We start from the raw sequence: 14,797 nt of genomic DNA, 5'->3' as shown, positions 1-14,797 counted from the left end.
GTGAACTATTAAACTAGAGTTAAAATGTTCGCTGACACGAAGATCATCTATTTGGCTTATATATACAAAAATTGCCAACATCATAACAGAGGAAGAACTACAAAATACATTGTTGAGGGATTATTACAACAAATAAAGAGATGAGTGCCGATAGAGAAAACGATAGGATCCATGAGAAATTCTTGCATATTCAAAATGGGCAAAAATAGTGAAACTTGAAGCACATTTTTGTGAAACAGGGACCTGTCTTTACACAACAGTACCTTTTCCAAAGTAATGTGGATGAATGAGTTTCTACCACCAAAGGATGGTGTTGAATGTTACGGTTACTACTCCCCAAGCTTTGGTTTCTTTGTCTGTTCTCTTTCCTCTTCCTCCTCGATTAACATGATTTTCTACCTCCAAAGGAACTGCATGTGTATAACACAAAAAAGAAAAAAAAATGACATTTACAAATACATATAATATATACACATTCACCAAGCAACAAACCAAAGCAATAGGCCAACGAACTATAACTCAAATGACATAATCTCTTTATTCTCATCTAGAAATCTCAAAAAAAACAAACTAACTAAATACTTATAAAATCGTGTTTTTTGGTAGTTCAATCGATTAGACCTACAACACAATTGATTAAATATTGGACGAGAATATAACTTTCTCAAAATTTAATTGACTGGAATTGTTACACAATCAATTTAACTATGCCGGGACAAATATTAACTAAGCCCTTGTTTTATTAACTTTCTTAATTGTATAATACAAGGAAAAGAATGGCAGCCGTTGATCACAAGAACCCGCGACACTTGATTTTGGGAAGTGGCACATGATTTGCGATTTGGATGAGAAACAGCGCGAAAGCAAAATATACTGAAGCCCTAAAAGCATCTGTAGCAGTAAGCAACCTGGTGCTGGTGCTGGTGCTGGTGGGTGCTAGGTGAATCAACTTTTCCCTTAGTGCTGGTCGCCGACGAACTCTTCTCCTCAGCCAGCGTCCAGCCCCGCCGTCGCCGATTCTCTTCTCCTGGATCCCTTCACCTCGCGTCTCCAGGTCTGCTCGGAGCTGCTGTTGGCGTCGCCGCCTCTGCCCGAGCTCACTTTCCTTCCTCCTTCGCCGTCACTTCTCTTCCTCCCTCACCGCCGTAAGCAAAGCTGCTTCAATTTAGAGTGAAATTCACATGGATAGTAGCGAAAGCCCAACCGAAACAAAGAAAACCAAGTCCAAGACACCTCGAAAAAACAAAGAAACCGTTCTCAAGCAAAGTACTTCTCTCTCGATCTCTCGTTCAAGCATTCTCGACATTCATAAACTTTATCCTCCAACTGATATTTTATTTATTTTATTTCTTTACTTATTAAATTTGCAGAATCTCCCGCGGAGTTCTTTGCTGAGAACAAGAACATTGCAGGATTTGATAATGTAAGCTTGATCTTGTAATCAATTATAAGGAGTGGCGTGTCTGATTTTTATGTATCTATTGATTTTGTGATTTGTTTGTATTTATATTATGTGGATTTCACATCAGCCGGGAAAATCTCTTTATACTACTGTTAGAGAGCTTGTGGAGAATTCGCTTGACTCAGCGGAATCCATATCGGAGCTTCCGGTGGTTGAGATAACCATGTGAGTTTGCATTTGAAAGTACAATGAACTAGTAAATGATTGATTGTTCCACGCTGACATGGTTGTTGCAGTGAGGAGATAAAGAAAAGCAAATTTAATTCTATGATCGGTCTCATTGACTGCGAGCGTGTTGATGCGGAGTTGTACGATGATTATGAAACTGAGAAGGCCCGTGAGGTGTGCTTGATTACATTATTGTTGAGTTAGTTGTGCCATAATGCGAAATACTAGACTGTGTCGAACTGTATTGTTGTGTGGTATCAATTTCTAATTATAGCAATAAACTTGAATCAATATTTTGCAAATGCAATTAAATAGAGAAAAGCATATGAGGTCCTTGTGTAAGATTCTAAATTTGTTCCTATGCAGAAACGGTTGGCGAAAGAGGCCCGTGCTCAAGAAATACAAGCAAAGAATGCTGCCCTTGGAAAGAAAGTGAAAGAGACTCCAGCTTCAAAGGGTATCAGGGGCCGAGGCGAGGCTTCATTTTACAGAGTTATATGCAAGGTATGCATTGTTTCTGCTCTCAAGCATTCTCATACTGTATTGTATTGATGCGGGTTACCTTATATGTTAGTTTTATTCAAGTCAACATTCATCAAAGCTGTTTTATTCGATTTTGAATTCAATTTGAAAGTCCTTTTTTCATTTTCTGTTTACTAATCTCATCTTTGAAGTGAAGCTCAAATTATCTCATGATTGATTGCAGGACAATGGAAAAGGAATGCCACATGATGACATCCCGAATATGTTTGGCCGAGGTCATTCAATTACTCGATACCTTAATTATCCATGAATATACACTTTTTGTTCTGACATATCTTTTATCGGTACGAGCTAGACCTGATTTGTTTAAGCTTATCCATTCACGCAGTTCTCTCTGGGACAAAATATGGCTTGAAACAGACACGGGGGAAGTTTGGTCTTGGAGCAAAGATGGTATTGGCAACATGCATTATTTAGATAGAGGGTCACTCTTTTTATAATCAACTAGTTGAACGAATGCCAATTTTTTTTTTCCTTTCTTGAAGTTGAAGTACATGCATATAGTAGTTTCAGCTGGCCTTATGAACTATATTCTTCATATGTGCAGGCATTAATATGGTCCAAAATGAGCACTGGGCTTCCAATTGAGATCTCTTCATCAATGAGAAACCAAAGTTATATGTCATTTTGCAGGCTGGATATTGACATTCATAAGTATGATTTCAAGTTATTAAATGAATTGTCTTTTAATCCCTTCTCCAGATAAACAAATGCCTTAATTTTCAGGAATATTCCACATGTACATGTAAATGAAAAACGAGAGAACAAGGAGCGCTGGCATGGGGCTGAAATTCAAGTTGTCATTGAGGGGAACTGGACAACATACCGTGTATGTAACACTTATTTGGTGCTACCTTAATGATTTCATTGCAAACCCCAGATATAATGGATATGGAGCTTTTCCACTTTCCAAAGTACACTTTTTTCATGCTTATTGATTGTTTCTAAAGACTGAAGTTGACTATGTTTCACTAATATAAGCTCCCTTGTTTACATTTGCAGTCAAAAATATTACATTACATGAGACAAATGGCTGTCATCACCCCTTATGCACAATTTCTATTTAAATTTGTTTCAGATGCTCCTGAGTATGTATACATATATCTATTCGTAACCCCCCTAAACTATGGCAATGCATAATCATCTCATACTAGCTATTCTCTTTGGCAGAAAGAATGTCACTATAAGGTTTTCTCGAAGAACAGATGTGATGCCTCCTGTTCCCCTGGAGACAAAGCATCATCCATCGTCAGTTGATTTGCTGCTAATTAAACGCCTTATTGCTGAAACTTCGAAGCAGAACCTTTTGCAATTTCTTCAACATGAATTTGTAAATATTAGTAAATCTCATGCTGAAAGATTGATAGGTATAAAAATAGTTCATATGGTTCGATGAATGTTGTTCAAACCATAAACATTCTAGTTATTTACTGCACTTTTGACCTTTTTCAGGTGAAATGGGTCCAGACTTCAGCCCAAAAATGGCTCTTAAGTCTCTAACTCCACAGCAACTAGTACGCATTCATCAGTTATTTCGTCAAGCCAAGTTTGATGATCCTAACGGCCATGTTAGTTACTAGTCTTTATTATGGGCCCCTTTTCTTTTTAGTTTCATTTATTATTATTATTATAAATAAATTCCTTACTCTTGTCATTTGGTGGGTCTTTAATACTATTTTCAGTGTCTTAGCCCTGCTGGTGAGTACAATCTCCGGCTAGGAATAATAAAAGAGCTACACCCAGACATGGTTGCAACTTATTCAGGCAGGTTGTTTGAATATGAAAATTTCTAGATCTTCCTATTCAAGTTATTGCTTGTGGAAACTTCTATATATTCTGTTTAAATATCGTTTTTAATCCTTGTGGTTGTGGTTGAGTAGATCATGGGTATTTGGCTTAGTTCCTATGATACTCTTTTTGTTGGGGTTCTAAAGGTGTCACCCTGCCAACATCCACGAGATATTTAGTTATGTTGCTTTGCACTTCACTTTTCTGGCAATAGATAACTCTTGGTTCCTAAGTTAATTTCTTCTGTCATTGCTGCACAGTGCTCAGGTTTTTGAAGGCCACCCATTCATAGTTGAAGCTGGAGTCAGTATCGGTGGAAAAAATGTCAAGCAAGTAAAGTTTCAGATCTATTAGTGTTTTATTTTATATATTAGATAATAGTTGAAATCCATGGGAGTAAAATACATCATTTTATGTGAAAATAGCTGACGTTTCAACCAATTACAATGGACCTATAAATTAGCAAAAGGAAAATGTGATTTAGTTGATTACTTTTTGATGAACCATGATAAATGTTAAATAGTATATGCTGCACCCTACTTCTTACTCTTCTCAGGATACTTTAATGCTTAGTTTGACTCCTCTCACCAGAGTTGTATATTAGGTGTAGGAGACTCCTGATCAAGCAGCTGATCAATTAGGCAATATTAAAGAGCTAATGATTGTGATCTTTATTCTGTTCTAAAATAATTGATGGTCTGTCAATGACAAAGCATATAACGGTATAACACTTGTCTCAGGGTTTGAATATATTTCGATTTGCAAATAGAATTCCACTACTTTTTGAGCAAGGAGCTGATGTTGTCACCAGGACTGCACTGAAGCGAATCAAGTATGCACATAAGCAGATGGTTTCCTCTTGCCTTTCCGATTTTTGACCTGCATTGGCAGGATAAGGGTCAATAATTGCTTTGCAAAATTCTCTGGTAATTGCAGTAAAGAATATGAAATCTGACTAAATGCCTTTTCAGTTGGAGTAGTTACAAAATCAACCAGCTACAAGACAAGATTGGCATCTTTGTTAGCATTGTGAGCACAAAAATTCCCTTCAAAGGGACTGGAAAAGAATACATTGGAGATGACATAACTGAGATTGCTTCTGCTGTAAAGGTTGAAATTGATTTTTTTTACTTTACCAATTTCACATTATAGTAAAGGTAAATAACATAAAAGTACTGTTTCTCCAGTATTCCATTCAGCAGTGTTGCGTTCAATTGAAATCCAAGATTGTGAAAAAGATGCAGGCACGTGAGCAGCAGGAGAGGAAACGGAATTTAAGCAAGTATGTCTATGTCTTACTTCTCAAATCCAAGAATTGCCTGATGCTCTGCTTGCTTTTTTGTTTTTATTGCATGAAATAAAATGTGATTCGTACCAACTGGTGGTTGTCAGGTACATTCCTGATGCTACTGGGGCAGTATACAATGTTTTGAAAGACATGGCAGAGACACAGTTACATGCATCAAAGAAGTTCCGCTATGGAGATGATGATGGAGAACTATTAAGAAAAGTATATGAGAATTTGATTACTAAAGAAACGCTCAGTGAAAAACTTGCTAAACATGTTGAACAGGTATGTTGTCTGGCTAACATTTTATCGAAACTTTGTAGTTTGTAGTTCTACTGCTATGTTAGCCAAATTTTCTGTCAACCTGAAAACATTAAAAAATTGTTTGAGTGGCAGTTGAATTGATATAGAGTAACACTTTTTGCTTGTTTGTGATATGAACTTGACTGTCCTAAGTTAGGATCTAGATATATTTAGCGTCACAACTATGAAAATGGACTTCATAGATCTTTCTATTTGAAAGATTTTTTATGACTATCATAAACTTTGTGCCCGTTTGGCAAAATTTTCCTTTCCGATAAGGACTCTGCTCAAGTGATCGTAGGTTTTCTGAAGCCATCTTTCTGATTCAGCAATAGGATTGTTTTCTATCCTTTATATGAACAATAGAAAAAATTGAATTTCGGATTTATTGATCAGCTTTGCTATATGATGTGTGATACAGGTGGATTATGAAATGGCGTTGGAGTATGCCACGCAGAGTGGAGTGAGCGAGGAACCAAGAGAAACAATATATATAAAACCATTGGAAACTGAAAATAAGATTATTGATTTACATTCTCCATTCTTTGTTTTTAGAATGTTTCATTAGATCTAGAAAATCATTAGACATATTACACGAAGAAAAAATTGTTGTATCTATTGTTTTCATTTGTAACTTGTAACTTGTAACTTGTAAGAAAGAGTAATAAGAATCATAATACAGTGGATTCTAAATTATGGTTACATTAATGTCTATAATATGACATTTCTGGAAATATAGGAGGGCCTATCTCAATTTTTTTAACCATCCTAATCTGTTGTTACTTTGTAATTTTTGGGCTCACAAGTCTTTTCTTTCCCCAACTAATGTTAATAATACCACTAATAACATACTCAAAAACCTTTTTCAGTGTTTATGCTTACAATATTTTCGTTTATGCAACTGATTAACATGAAAATTTTGTAAGCGTACACTAGAATGTCTGAGAATCTGAAAGGCATCCTTCAAAATAATAACATGCACACGCTCATTATATAACTGAAATAGTATGTTTTATGATTATATTTTATCGTTGAAGACTAGTTAATGATATAAGCTCAAATTAGGGCATAGACATTAGTCACAGTACGCAATGGAAATGGAGGATTTGATGGAGCGCGTAAAACAAAAATGGAAATGGAGGATTTGATGGATACTTTGTTTTTGTTCACTTGATGGGTACTTATTTGAATGAGTTTTACGATGATGTCTATGTTCATGAAGTTGTTTGTTTTAGACGAATGGAAATTGTGATATGGATGGGAGACTGGTTTTCAATTGTGTCAGTAGTAGTTAATGTTTGTGCTAAGTTTGAAGTATGTCACATCAGTTGTGTAGGTAATTAAGCAATGTAATTTGTAAATGTTATGATATACATATATGAATGTCCATGGTTTTTAACCATTCAAATTTCAATCTTGGATGGCTTTTGTTTTTCAAAATTGGTGGATTGATTTTACGCATGTTCACTTTGGCCTCCCTATGTCTGCATCCGCTGGCATGTGTCGGACTCAGTTTCAAAACCATGTCATCTTGATACTAAATGATTTTTTTTTTGGACATTTTATTGTTGAGCATGAAGAGGACTGACATTACTTAGAAGCTTTTCTACTACTCTTATGTCGGACACTATATTATGTTTGAAAATCACACAAGCACTCACTCATTGGTTACTGCATAATGTGGTCAAATCCAGTCTCCTTAAATTAAGGGACAATAGTGTTCAGTGGTACAAGAGTGTGGTTTACCCATTTAAATAGTAGTATTTTTATTAAAAAATAAAACATTTTAATAACAAATTTATTTCAATTATAAAATTTTAAATTTTAAATTAAATTTTTTAGCATATTTAAAATTAAAATTAAAAATATAACATTTGACTAAAAAGATAAGATATCGTAATAAACAGTTAATGAATAAATTAAATTAATTAATTAATAAATTAATATTTATTAAAAATATATTCAACACCTAATAAATATTAATAACTTATCAACTAACTTATTTTATATTATCAAAACATAATTTATTCGTAACAACACCAAATTTATATAATCACATATGTTTATTTATTTAAAAGATAAAAACAATAACAATGACCTAAAAGTCGATTGCTCTCGTCATATATCAAATAGTATTCAGATATATTTTGTAATTTTGTTATGAAACTATTTAATGGTTCAAACTTTATGGGACATCGAATACTACGCTGGAATAGGGAAGAAACTGGAGTGAAGAACCTCAAGCCTTGTCCAAACACCACCCTCACCAGCCTCAGAGCTCCTCTGTTCGACTGCTTCTCGGCGCTCCTCTGGTCCAATCGAACTGTTGAGTGTCGAAGATTCTTCACAGTGCCTTCTTCTTCTTCTTCTTCCTCTGTTGACGACGACACCATAGCTGGCTTCTCAGTGACTTCTTCTTCGGCGCTCCTCTGGTTCTCAGTTCTACCACCATCAGTCAGCCACCGCCTCTGCTCAACTGCCCCTTCCCCTGTTCCCAAGCTCAGGTAAACCTTCTTTTTTATTTGAAAAAAAATAATTAATGTTGATATTCTAAACTTCTGATTAGAGTTCTGATTAGTGATTACAAGTGAACTAGTATTTTTTTTTTCCTGGAAAAATATAATTAAGGTTGAGCTTCTGAAATTCAGTTTTCGGTTCTGATTCTTGTTCTGATTACCACCAGGAAACTGATTATTTGCTCTGATTATTACCTGTTTTTTTTCTTATTTGTTCTTATTTTAATTGATGCGGTTATTGTTGATTTTTATGATGATTATTATTATTATACTTTATAATGTTGGAGTTGCTCTGAACTTGTTATTATAATTTATAAGGTTGATTTGTTGTTCTGAACTTCTGATTATTGTTGATTTGTTCTCTTTGTTTGGTTCTGATCTATTTTGATTTTAATTACGGATAATGTTGATTTGTTCTCCATGTTTGGGCCTGATTTGTTCTGAATTTAATTAAAATATGTTCTGATTATTGTTGCTTTGTTCTCCTTGTTTGGTTCTGATTTTAATTAAAACATGGCAATGGTTAATTATTGGTGATTTGTTGCTGAATACCATCTTAGATTTTCATTTTTACCAGCACTGTGTTCTTCTAATGTCTGTGCATTGCTATTGATGAATTCAAGGGGAGCGGAGAATGAAGTTAGAGACAGAAAGTCTCAACGATGGTAAATGCAATGATGGAAAAGAAAAAGAGAAGGTTCACTTTCTGTGCTGATAAAGTGATTATGCTGGTCGTGTAAGTTGACACAGTTACACAACTATTCACAGATACATGTACACATATATTATTTGTTGTATCTTGTTGCTCATTTGTTTTGAGGAGATTATCGAGGAGTTTGAGAAACTTGAATTATGTATGCAAAAAAGAAATTTGAAGTTCCTTTCGTAGTTTATGCTTTATAATTTAATATTGATTTCTTTCTTTTGTTGTAGAAACTTGTGCAATTAAACAAGTATAAGTCGGTTTTTCTTTAGCTGATTACCGAGAAACCCAGCATGCAGGGGGACAAGTTAAAACGTCACGTCGTGTAATCAGATTCCTTGGAATTGGATTATAGAAACAAACGCACCGTTGGCTCCATCGTCCTCCAACAACACGATGACGATGACAATTGTACCCTCCCTTCACTTCTTGCTCCCTCAGAACCCAAAACCCTTCCAAATCCCTAATTTTATCCTGAAAACCCACTACGCCCCTTTTAATTTCAGACCCCAATTTTCCCGGGAAACAAACACCCCTCCTTCCCCCACCGACCGCGGACTCATTTTCCAGGAAAAAGTTCAGTACCTCAAGAATCTCAAAGTGAACCCACAGAAAGCCTTCCAAGTAAACCCTAACCTCCGATCCACACCACTTTCCACCGTCAAATCCGTCGAGCAATGCCTCTCTTCCATGGGAATCCACCGCTCCGCCATGGGAAGAATCCTCGATATGCTCCCGGAGCTTCTCAACCGAGACCCCGCCACGGACCTCTATCCGATCCTCGATTTCCTCCTCAACGACGTCGGAATCCCTTACCCCGACGTTCACAAATCGATCTCGCGGTGCCCTAGGCTCTTGATCTGCAGCGTGGAGGAGCAATTGAAGCCAACCCTAAAATTCCTGATGAAATTAGGGTTCACCGGTTCGAATTCCCTAACGTGCCAGAACACTGTGCTACTTGTTTCGAGCGTGGAGGGAACGCTCATTCCGAAGATCGAGTTCTTGAAAAGCTTGGGGCTTTCGGAATCAGAGGTTAATTGCATGGTTGTGAGGTCCCCTGCTTTGTTAACCTACAGTGTAGAGAAGAATTTGAAGCCTAAAGTTGAGTACTTTTTGAATGAGATGAATGGAAACGTTTCAGAGTTGAATCGGTTTCCGCAGTATTTTTCATTTAGCTTGGAAGGGAGGATTAAGCCAAGGCATAAGGTGTTGGTTGAGAATAGGGTGAAACTACCTTTGCATCTTATGTTGAAGGGTGATGATGGTGTTTTCTATGAGACACTGATTAATACCAGGTTAAGAAAGCTTGATGGAAGGTAGTTGTTGTAAATTGGTTCTTGGTGAGAATGGAAGAAGTATCATTCTTCTATGAATTGACAGTATGAAGGTATAAAATGTATGTGCATATTTGATATAAATCAATCGTGTTTTACCTGTTTGCATAAAGATTTTTGAATTGTTCACAGCATGGTTTCTCATCAAAATGGTGGTGGATGGAGAGTGGATCGGCATGGCTTCATCGGACATAATTTTCGAAAAAATGTTGGAAATGCAACAAAAGCTTGGCCATTTAAATCCATACTTGTTTGGTTTGTGTTATACAGATAAGAGGACTGCATGTTATTTGATCAGAAGAGCCATGATCGATGGATTCCTTCCACTTCCTCCACTCTGTAGCCAAAAGAAAAAGAGGATAACAAAAGTATCTTTCAATAGTTTTGCTCAGAATATAGTGTGTAGTACTTTATAATATGTGCAATTTTGATTGTCTTTGTGATTATGAAACCAAAGAGATAATCTTTTTGTTAATAATACCTGCTTAATTTTCTCCGGCATTCACTGTCCGAAACTATGTTGAAGGATGTTTGTGGAATATTTCAGCGGCCATTTTTGTGTACTTAGTAGATGATACTAATATTTTTCCAATATATTAAGCATGATTTTCTTGGCTGCATCTTTGAGATGATGTAAACAGTGACTCAAGTCCTTGCCCATTATTAGACACTAGATTGAATCAGTGGTGTTCATACTTGATCAAGTTGTATCTTAGTGTTGAATAATAGAGAAATGGAGAGAATTGAGCTCTGATGAATGGTAGCCTAACTAACTTAAGGCTCTAACTAGTTTGTTAAGTTATACTACTAACTATTACAAGCTATATTTGGTACCCCCCCTAAGTTGGAGGATACAGGTTGTATGTTCCTAACTTGGCCATAAGGAATCAAGCTTTTGCCACCAATTCTGCCATGAGAAATTCTTGCATATTCATAAAGGCAAAAAATAGTGCAGCTTGAAACACATTTTTGTTAAAGAAGGACCTGTCTTTACACAACAGTACCTTTTTCAAAGTAATGTGGACAAATGAATTTCTAATTCTACCATCAATGATAAATTGCTTAATTAAATCCCGTAATCAAAGAACTGCCCCAGATAAAAATAGAAGGGAAGTTCCATTTGAACCAATGATTTGAATGGAAGCCAAAGGGTGGTGTTGAATGTTACTGGTACTACTCCCCAAGCTTTCTTTTCTTTAACTTGGCCAACCTTCTTCTCCGGTCTCTTTCCTCTTCCTCCTCGATTAACTTCAGTTGTTCATCGTCCTCTTGTTTAGCAATTAAGGAACTGCATGTGTATAGCACAAAATCAACAACCATAAAAAGAAAATTACTTTAACATAAAGAAGTGACATTTGGAAATATATACTGAATAATATACACACATTTACCAAGCAACAAACTAAAGCAATACTGAATAAAGTACTAAATAAAAATGTTCAATCTGGAAAAACATACCTCCTCCTTTCTTCCTTTAAGATTTCATCGAAGCCCGCCTCCATATTATCATCATCGTCTTGGTCGGCAAATTTGTTGGGGTTGTAGCTGCAAACGATCCACCAAACAATTATCAACAATTTCAAATTAGTAGTAATGCGAGAAATAAAGACAAACAATAAAATTTGGTTAATTCTCCTTCCCTAATCCCAGTTTATAAGCACCATAAAAGAAATACATTGATTAGGTATTACAACAATCAAGATTCATATAAACATTTGAGTATGGCTTCCTGCATCAGCAAAGTAAGAATATCAAAGCCCCTGTCCCCCCTTATTCACAGAAGAGGAATCAAGAAATAAGAACATTCAGCTACTATAAAACTTCAAATGCTTTTTTCTTGAACTGAAAACAAAACTAAAACATTGTATAAAATTCAAGATTATCTTCACAAAACAAATAAACCTTACTTGAACATTGATCTGATCATTCTACTGATATCCATGTCGTCCTCAACATCATCAGGATGCCGTGTTGCGACCTTTTTCTTAGGACGATGATCTTGTGAAGCAATTGGATTTTGTTTAACTGGTTTATTATTCTGTAAACCAAGTAAATGTCTAATTCCATTAAGAATTTAAAGAGAAATTATATGAACAAGATCAAAGCAAAATCCCATAACATTGATATGTGTCAGTGTTCACAAGTATATAACACCACCTGTGGTTTTGATGATGCTACTGATTGTTTTGGTATCATTTTAGGCTTATTTGGTTCTAGCGCGTCTTTCCTTGCTTCCACACTATGCCCAAGAATTGATGAATGAGTGGCCTTTGGAGGAAGTGGTTTCCGGAAACCATTTGTTGTACCAACAGACATCTTTGAAGGCACTTTCGGCCCAATCGGCCGGCCTGGTCCATTCGCGCTGTTGTTACCAAGCTGTCTTCTAGAATGTTCTGATGATGTACTAGGTTTGCTGCTGGAACTTAACTTATTATTCGGTCCTGGTTTAGGTGGCAAATGGCTAGTCATAGAACCCGGTCTCAGTTCACTCAAAGGTTGTTTACTCCTCCCCGGAACCTGAGCCGGCCGTCCCTCTTTAACATCAGCAAAAATCCTGTATAAGTTTCCTCAACTACAATAATATATTTTAGTGCCCACAATGCAACCCCACATTAACAAATAGCCAATATACCCGAATTTCGTACAGAGACTTTCTGAGGTTGAGTTGCTTTTGAAGGAGCTGGAAGCTCTGCATCATCGGATAAAAGAAAGGAATAGTCTCTTGTATTTTTTAGTTTTTGGGCGTTTACCATTGTCTGCATGGACATGAAAAAGAATCATTTAGAGCAAAGAAGCAAAGTTACAAACTTATACAAAAAGCTTTAAACAGATATCAACAAGACCTCGGCGTGTTTGGAAGGCCGAGGCGGATTCTTAGATATAGGCTTTGAGCCTCTGTTTGATACTTTATTTGGGTTCTTCTTCTGCAAACAAGATCATTATGAAAAACAATGTACTTAGCTAAACCACAACTCAGAATGTTTAGACAGAAAATTAAAGTTTTTAGGCTTATCATACATGAACTCATTCTAGTTAAAAAGCATATGACTGTGCCCAATAAAAAGATTCCAAAACATATTAAAAAGGAATTATAGTAGCTTGAATTGAAATTATTAACATCATGCATAATTTTATAGGAAAGATGGTAAAGAAACCAAAACATAGATTGTGATTTTGTGAATACATACAATGTGATTGGGGTTGGAAACCCTAGGTGCCAAATGCTGGTTTTCTAATAATGACTTGCTCTCTTGGATTACCCTCTGTGCAATAACAGGTTGGGCAGGGCCAAAAAAGGAGCCATAACTGCAATAAAAGATGGATAAAAACAGTGAAAGATCAGGGATTTTGTCACATCATAGATAGATAGCACTTTCAATACAACGTGTGGTTCAAGAATCTCACATTACACAGGATCCGGGAAGGGGCCACAACCAAATGGTGTAATACTTTAATGTAGTTCAAAAACAAGATAATAAGGAGGGAAAAAAAAACTACTTATCAACAAAGATAATGAGATTATGTCCCTTAAACAGCCAAATTTTATCATGCAAATCTATTGAACAACCAAGATACTTAGATACTTCATCAAAATCAATTATGTAATTCCTAAAGGGACTGTGCATTGCAAGACTCACTTATCATAAGGCAGTTTGTTACTCTTTCTATGATCGGTCGAATCCGTGCGAGAAGCACTACTACCAGTACCAGTACCCTCCCTCTTCATCTGCTTCCGAATTGATTCTTTCAATTTCTGCCTCAACTCAAGGTACTCAAGCTCCTCCTTCGTCGGCTTCCGAGGCTTTTCTTCTTCTTCTTCCTCTTCATACTCTTCCGCACCCTCACCCTCGTCATAGTAATCATCATAATCCTGTAGTTCCTGCAATTAGGGATGATCATAGCTCATGAGCCAAAAATGCAGCCGGAAAAAAGTGCTTAAACGAACACAAGCCAAATAATCAGAAGGTCACAGAAAAAATAATCACAATATAATTTTTTTTTAAAGAAGGGGAATCTTGAAACCCATAAATTATGGATCTTACATCTCTATCATCATCATCATCATCATAGCCCCGCATTGCCGCTTGAAGTACAAAATCAACCAATTAATCAACAATGCAACAGTAATTGATGGAAGAGTGGTTGCATGCTCTCTGTTTGCACCAATCACACAAAGCAATTCAAAAATTAAACTTTTTTACGTTAGACATAATCCAATACCCTTGTGAACAAAAAAAAAAAAAATCCCTTTTAATATGAAAAACAATAGAACCAGGATTATTGGGTTCATAATCTCGTTAGAAACTCGAAAAATTAAATACCACAAACCAGAAAATATGTATTGGTGATTGATTTTCACCGAAATTTCAATCATTTCAGAAAATCAAATGATCCGCATGGTGAATAATTCATATCAAAATTCATGGTAGTAAAGTAGCAACAATTTAAAAAAATTAAAAAAGATTAAAAACGAGAAGGAACTGAAAAAAAAAAACGAAAGTGGAAGGGAAAATGGGAGATTATGAAAAGAGCTTACATTGTATGATGATTGATCGATGAAGCGAAAAAGAAAGGGATCTGATTACAAAGGAAGCTCCGTTTATTGAATTCACAGTTCTATTTTATTTATTTATTTTAATTTTAATTATTTTTAATTACGGTAACAATTTTTTAAATAAAATACCAAATATA

The 14,797-nt window shown here is 35.8% G+C and overlaps 3 protein-coding genes across 10 annotated transcripts; 2 read left to right on the top strand and 1 right to left on the bottom strand.

The window, feature by feature from the left end:
* The first annotated feature begins 737 nt into the window (after positions 1 to 737).
* Positions 738 to 6,286, top strand: LOC112719808 (DNA topoisomerase 6 subunit B). 2 transcript variants are annotated; one of them, XM_025770519.3, is made up of 19 exons: positions 738 to 1,266; positions 1,371 to 1,423; positions 1,530 to 1,627; positions 1,699 to 1,804; positions 1,997 to 2,134; positions 2,337 to 2,388; positions 2,502 to 2,566; positions 2,721 to 2,827; positions 2,900 to 3,002; positions 3,176 to 3,261; positions 3,344 to 3,540; positions 3,626 to 3,741; positions 3,856 to 3,941; positions 4,222 to 4,294; positions 4,702 to 4,793; positions 4,933 to 5,071; positions 5,149 to 5,243; positions 5,354 to 5,534; positions 5,974 to 6,286. In XM_025770519.3, exons 1-19 carry the CDS (start codon positions 1,182 to 1,184, stop codon positions 6,118 to 6,120), a joined length of 2,019 nt encoding a protein of 672 aa, XP_025626304.1. In that variant the 5' UTR covers positions 738 to 1,181; the 3' UTR covers positions 6,121 to 6,286. The 2 variants fall into 2 exon arrangements, with proteins under 2 accessions (XP_025626304.1, XP_072064007.1); XM_072207906.1 differs by lacking the exon at positions 1,530 to 1,627 and having other exon boundaries at positions 789 to 1,266.
* Positions 6,287 to 7,709: 1,423 nt separating this feature from the next.
* LOC112719804 (transcription termination factor MTEF1, chloroplastic) lies at positions 7,710 to 10,606 on the top strand. Of its 7 annotated transcripts, none has more exons than XR_003812159.2 (4): positions 7,728 to 8,056; positions 8,692 to 8,804; positions 9,002 to 10,158; positions 10,376 to 10,606. XR_003812159.2 is itself a non-coding variant. In XM_025770507.3 (3 exons), the coding sequence occupies exon 3, from the start codon at positions 9,168 to 9,170 to the stop codon at positions 10,089 to 10,091; it is 924 nt and encodes a 307-aa protein (XP_025626292.1). In that variant the 5' UTR covers positions 7,710 to 8,056; positions 8,646 to 8,804; positions 9,002 to 9,167; the 3' UTR covers positions 10,092 to 10,606. The 7 variants fall into 7 exon arrangements, 3 of the variants coding, with proteins under 3 accessions (XP_025626292.1, XP_072063993.1, XP_072063994.1); XR_003161905.3 differs by having other exon boundaries at positions 10,238 to 10,606; XR_011868016.1 differs by having other exon boundaries at positions 7,758 to 8,056; positions 8,646 to 8,804; positions 10,238 to 10,606.
* A 253-nt stretch (positions 10,607 to 10,859) lies between these two features.
* On the bottom strand, positions 10,860 to 14,718 carry LOC112719803 (uncharacterized). The gene is made up of 10 exons (XM_025770505.2): positions 14,643 to 14,718; positions 14,149 to 14,259; positions 13,744 to 13,985; positions 13,294 to 13,411; positions 12,949 to 13,029; positions 12,738 to 12,861; positions 12,263 to 12,639; positions 12,013 to 12,143; positions 11,564 to 11,650; positions 10,860 to 11,393 (listed from the first exon to the last, which is right to left on the bottom strand). The coding sequence occupies exons 2-10, from the start codon at positions 14,182 to 14,184 to the stop codon at positions 11,279 to 11,281; spliced, it is 1,311 nt and encodes a 436-aa protein (XP_025626290.1). The 5' UTR covers positions 14,185 to 14,259; positions 14,643 to 14,718; the 3' UTR covers positions 10,860 to 11,278.
* Between the last annotated feature and the right edge of the window lie 79 nt (positions 14,719 to 14,797).

This window comes from Arachis hypogaea, chromosome 11 (assembly GCF_003086295.3).
Source record: "Arachis hypogaea cultivar Tifrunner chromosome 11, arahy.Tifrunner.gnm2.J5K5, whole genome shotgun sequence".
NCBI lineage: Eukaryota > Viridiplantae > Streptophyta > Magnoliopsida > Fabales > Fabaceae > Arachis > Arachis hypogaea.
Note: the sequence above shows the minus strand (reverse complement) of the source record. Positions and strands in the feature narration are given on the sequence as shown.